The sequence below is a fragment of the Malaclemys terrapin genome, chromosome 2, assembly GCF_027887155.1.
Source record: "Malaclemys terrapin pileata isolate rMalTer1 chromosome 2, rMalTer1.hap1, whole genome shotgun sequence".
Classification (NCBI taxonomy): Eukaryota; Metazoa; Chordata; order Testudines; family Emydidae; genus Malaclemys; species Malaclemys terrapin.
This window is the reverse complement of record NC_071506.1, coordinates 134,699,510-134,705,509: the sequence shown is the minus strand read 5'-3', so window position 1 is coordinate 134,705,509 and position 6,000 is coordinate 134,699,510. Positions and strand designations below refer to the sequence as shown.

Below are 6,000 nucleotides of genomic sequence, written 5' to 3'. Positions count from 1 at the left end.
TGAGGGATTTAGCAGCTGGGTCCACTCCCTGCAGTCTGGTTAGCTCCCTAAAGCAGTGGTCTCCAAAGTGGGGTGCGCAAGAGGATCTTTGGGGGTGCACGGTAGGAGTTTTTCTTTCTTTTTTTTTGTTTTTTTTTTTGCTTCCGCATTCGGGCGGCAATCTGAGGGGTTTTTCTTTTCTTTTTTTGCGCTTCGGTGTGGCAGGGGGTGCGTGCTCAAAATTTTTTTACTGATAGGGGTGTGCCGTCAAAAAAGTTTGGAGACCACTGGCCTAGAGGACAGGCCCAAATAGATGTGAGAGGCTAAACTTGGTATAAGGAATTCAGCTGATGCTCTAGGTGCCATCACTATGTGGGTGTGCCAGATCTAAAGACTTGCACTCCCTCTTCTCCACTGTTGGGCTTGTAACAGACTCTGTAGGACCACATGAAACAGCTTCTTATTTGTAATATTTGCAATTTGCAGAGGGGCCTAACCAGGATTCAGGACTATACTGTACCAGCCTCCATATAAGCACATATCAGCGATGGTCCCTCCCACAAAGTGTTCAGTCTCTCTTTTTCTTGTGGTTTAGGTAGTGTTGAAATGTACTAAAGATATTCCATGAGATTTGCATGCAGCTGTAGTTAGTCAAATGAACTTTAATATCAATTGGCAGTTGACAGCTCAAAAAGCAGCAGCCATGATACAAAGCACTAAAATTCCACAGCATGCGTTGCCATTGCAAAATAGAACCCTGTGCAGGATTATTTTTAAAATCCTGCTCCAGTCCCGCTCCGCCATACCCGCTCCCATTATTGTTTCTTGCATTTACGTTTATCCTTCTCCCATCTGCAAAAACCTTATATCCCGCAAATTCCGCAAGAGAGAGAGATTCTGCCATGCTACTAAAAAAGTTGGTATATGTAGCTATAAACAGAATTCAGACAATTTATACCACTAAAATAAATCTTGATTAAACATGTAAAAAGTACTTTACTCCTGTTGTAATAGACATCAAATCTATTGCTTGCTTAAATGTATTAAAACCTTCAGATTAAAAAAAGAAAACTTGCTTTACATTGCTGAAATTTCGGTTTGACAAGCTGATGAGATTTATCATTCTTCCGCAAACTATCGCGGTCTGTTTTTTTGCCCACCAAATCCTGCCTGCAACAAAGTACTTTTTACCTGCTCCCGCTATTATGGAAGCGGATCCTGCAGGACCAAAGGGATCCCAGTCCTGCTGCAGGGCTCTATTGCAAAGTACCAATCAGGTATGGTGGGAAACCTAATACTGAATCTCGCTGTCCTCTTGCTCACTCCCTCTCCTGGGAAACATGTATTAGCCTCCTAGTGGATAATGCTAAAATAAAACGAGTAAGCATTGCATCAGAAAAATTCTCTGCAAGCACTCCCCTCCCCATTTTAAAGGAGCAGTAATTTTTTTGAAAGGTTGAAGGACTGTTAAAACTCAGCTGGGAGGGCAGACTGTGGATGAAAAGATTTAATAAGGATTTATGGTATGGAAGAAAGCCAATGAACAGGGAAGCAGCAGTTTTCCATAAGGCAGGTTTTTCTATTTCCCTTGTTCCAGCCCCTGCTCCTAACAGCTTTCACCTATTACTCCTTTGTGTTAATAAATATCAACATGACAATTTTTCAATGCCCAGTTAAAAAGGAACTTTCTGAGAGTGAATATGCATGACAAGTTCAAGGGGCTAGTGGGCACAAATAGAAATACCTTCAATAAACAAGAGGCAAATCACATGGATCAGCCCGTGGACATGTCTCCTATTACTCAATTAGAAGGGTGTGTTTGGAGTTGGGAACCTACGTGCCTTCTATGCATTGTCACGTACCATGGACGTGATTAGTCTCAAGTAACCATACCTTGTGATGTCCTATTCCAATTTATGAGAATAGACACATTAAAACTAGGAAATGTGGTTTTAAAAAATCCTATACCCCTAACAAAATATTCCAGAATATTAAGTCATGCACCCCCAATTATCCAAAATATAGTTTTAAATGTTAAATTGGGAAACTTCCCCCTTTTCTGAGGGCAATAATCTCAGCCCTTTACTTCAACCACTGCATCTGGTCTTCTCTTCCAGTGTGGCTGGGACAGAGAAGTGTTCCTCTTTAATGTATACAAAGAGGAAACTGGAAGTTGCAGTCCAAATTTAGCTAGGCATTGAATAGGTGGAAGAGGAACCCTTCTGTATATTTGACATGGCTAGGAGATGAAGACAATAGCCACTTCTCAGTAGAAAACAGACTTAGGGCCTGTTACTGCACCACGGGAAGTTAAAGGGAACATTGCCACAGGCCGTGTTTACACTCACAAGTTGCACTGGTTTTACAACAGATTTAGTTAAATCAGGGGAAACAGTATTTGGTTAAACATTGGCTTATATTGGTTTAAATACTTATCTGTAAATTTCAGTTTTTCCACAGGTTGTTGCACCATTTAACTAAATCCGTTTAAAAATCACACCTTTAGTCAAACAGGAGCAAGACGGTGTTTCAGCAATGTCAGAGACTTCAGTCAGGGGGCAAGACTGGTCTGATAGGATGTGGGTCAATACCCACTGAAGTTGATTGAAATGTTGCATTTTCTTAATGGGGAGTTGGATCAGGCCCCTAGAGAGAAGCATCTGCTTCCTGTAATTCTGTTCTTGTGGAGGGACCAGAATCTTCTTGCAAACTCTCCTTCCCTCCCAGCTATCTAGGAAAAGGCCTGATGTAGCGGTGCAGATGAAACAGTGTGGTTTGTTTCAATTGGGGGTGGGGAGGGGGGAGAAGAGAACAGATAGACTATTAGTAACCTGAAAAATCTCATGAAATAAGGGGAGTAGTGGATAAAGAGCAACCTGACAGAAGTACATTTATTCTTATGCATACTTTTTATTAATAGAAAATAGAATTAGCATTAGCATATAAACTGATCAGCAGGATTTACAGTGTACGTCAATGGACAGTGTGATTAAAGAATTATAATATATAGTTGGAAAATATCTGGCAACCTCAATCAGTAGCTGGTTTTGGGGGAGAGGGATTTGTTAGTGATACGGAGTGGCATGGCAAAGTGCCACCAGTACAGGCGAAGCAAAATTCAGACTCTCCTAAAGCCACTTTATTCTTTTAAAACCATGGGCACTCCTGACTAGCACAACAGAGGTCCCAGAGGCAGTTTTACTTTAAATTCAGTATTGCTAGAAAGTTGTGCTTCAGGCTGTTCGTGAAATCTACCTGTTCACGGTCTGCATCTTCGTTCCATCCCAGATTCCATTTCGTGTCTTTGATAAGCGACATGTTCAGCTATTCAATGTCATCCATAATACACACACAAGTTAAACATGCGAGTAAAACAGCACTCCTTACAGATGCCACAACCCCCTACAGAACACTCAGATTGTCCCAAAACAACAGATGTGATTAGACATACGACCATCTTTGCTTTATCAGCCCTGGCACAAAAAAATCTAATGGCCTATCCACTCCCATGACCAGGGTAATGAACAAACCTCAGCCTTGATCCTGGGAACACTTGTGTATGCAATTAACTTTACTCACATAAGTAGTTCCAAATACTTCAAGGAGACTAATAATTTGAGCAAAATTAAGCTAGTGCACAATAGTATGTGAGATTGGGGCTTCATATTTGACTTGCCCATCAGTTACAATCCCCAGGAGTGTTAAATTTTGGTAAGGCCAACAAATGAAAATGGATAAAGGTATAGCTCATACTCCCACAAAATTCCTCACAGGTCAATGTTACAAAAGAGTTATATATTGTATCCACGCAAAGCTAAACTTAATGAATATTTAGAGTGTTTAACGTTTTCAAAACACTATACAAGTTTGAGTGAAACTAAGGCATAGTGTTGCATCAGTGATCCTGTTAACGATGTGCAATCCTGCCAACATTTTACATCAGAAACAATGTTTAAGTTGATTGGGTTATTGAAGCATTATAGAAATTTTACTTACAACTAAACCACAAAAATAATTTAAACATAGTTGATTTAGAAGTATAGTTCCCCCCAATCAAAAGTAGGCTTTACTATGGACTAAAACGCCATTGACTGTTTGTTGAATGGTAAGTACAACTTATTAGACCTTATAGTGCACCAGAAGAGCACAATTAGCAAAAACATATTGGAGGTAAAAACCCACAAGCTTTTAAAAATGTTAGTATCCAATTCATCATCTTTGGATAAGCCTTATTTACTTAAAAAGAGTTTAAATCAACTTACAGACAACTATTAATATTTATTTCATGCAGTTTCTGTACTTCAAGCATTTTCTGATCATTTAAAGTACCTTTTAAAGTTGATCTTTAATTGCTTTGAAAAGCCAGAAGAAAGGAGCAGCACTCATATGGTAATCTACATTTCCATTCAGACACTGATAGCAATAAAATACAGAAAATATATATGTACTTAGAATGCAGTGTAAATTCTCATCTATAATCACTTGATATTAGTTTTGTACTACATCATACTGTTGAACAAGAATTTTAACAACAATTAAAAAACACTGGCTTTGTAGTCTAAACAAGGCATTACATAAAATTAGGATGAGATTAAACATACTACAAAGTTAATCCCCAATAAATGGATTTGAATTCTACAAATTCAAACACTCAGACATAAAGGATAGTTTAATTAACAGATAAAGGGGCTTTAAGGAGATGGAACAGGTCAATTACTGTTCATGACTATGGCAAAGTCTGGTAGCATTTCAAGGTTTTTAAATGGAAATGGTCAATAAATACCAGAGTCAGAATGATAATTTTCATACATGAGTGACAGCCAGACAGTTGCAAAAACCCTCCCTCTCTCCTCTGCCTGCTGAAAAATAATAATTAATACTGTAAAAACATTACAAAAAAAACATCACTTTATTTTCATGCATCTAAGGTAAAACACAGAATATCTGTATAAAGTAAAGAGGTAGATTAAAAAAAGGAAAAAAAAACCCAGATTCTTCATTCTTTGTCACTTTTATTCAGTAGTTTTTTTTTGTTCTTCCTTATTCTCTCTTTTTTGGTGCCAAACATGGCAAGGAGTGATTACAGTCAACTGCTTATTAAAACATTTGTTCGCAACATAGACCCCTTTTACCACTGACCGCAAACTGACCCATTTCATGTGCTTTATTTCATTTTTTTCTATACGCCACCACTAGGGAGGGGTGGAGGGAATGAAGGGGAGGGAGGGGGAGTCCAGGAGGAGGAATGCTACAAGCCACAGCAAGAATGAGCTGCATTTAATAAAAAAAGGGCCACAAATGATACAGTAATGAGGTTACACAATTAAATCCCATAGCATGACTGAAGGCTTTCCCTGTGTTTGACGTCATCACAATGGAAGGCATAAAAAGTGGAGTAAACCAATGTTGATACAGTCCAATCTAGTCCATTAGGCAAGATGGTGCAAGTAGTCATTAAATTAAAAAGTGCCCTACCCTCACCTAAATGGCTAGCAAACATGGAGAACACCACTGTGATGGATCAACAGAGCTTTCTCCATGTAGCTAAAAAAAAGTGTGTCATATGGCACATTTTTAAACACTGGAAAGGGGTGCCACAATGGACCTCTCTCTTTTATTCTCTTTCATTTACAGGTACAAATGCTAGACTCAACTATCTCAACTATGCAGGAAGTGGACTCTTCTGTTAGGAATGCCAACCCTAATTCACTTTGTCTTGAAATATATACAAGTTGTTTGTAGTAGCTACAGCAATGATATTTTCCTTGGGATGCCAGGCTGTATGTAGTATCTTCTTGTTGAAGTCTAGGCTGTCAACGCTAATTTCATCCTTCTTTCGCTTGCCACTCGCACAGACTTTGCGGGGCTTCAAAACGGTGCGGGGTTTATTATTTTCCCGTGATGCTTCTAAGGTGATGTCTCGCTTTGTGTTTCTGTCAAACATTCTGAAGAAATTGTTGTAAGATCCCGTCATGACAACACTGGAAATAAGAAAACTAAAGATTAATCCAAGAATGCCAC

At 38.9% G+C, this 6,000-nt stretch overlaps 1 protein-coding gene across 4 annotated transcripts in view; it reads right to left on the bottom strand.

The window, feature by feature from the left end:
- Positions 1-4,226: 4,226 nt before the first annotated feature.
- The window catches only part of PPP2R2A (protein phosphatase 2 regulatory subunit Balpha), an 82,514-nt gene continuing 80,740 nt past the window's right edge, over positions 4,227-6,000 (bottom strand). For all 4 annotated transcript variants that reach the window (XM_054017371.1, XM_054017370.1, XM_054017369.1 and 1 more), the window contains one exon: positions 4,227-5,960. In XM_054017371.1, coding sequence (XP_053873346.1) covers positions 5,681-5,960 — 280 coding nt within the window. In that variant the 3' untranslated portion in view covers positions 4,227-5,680. The remainder of the gene's footprint in view (positions 5,961-6,000) is intronic.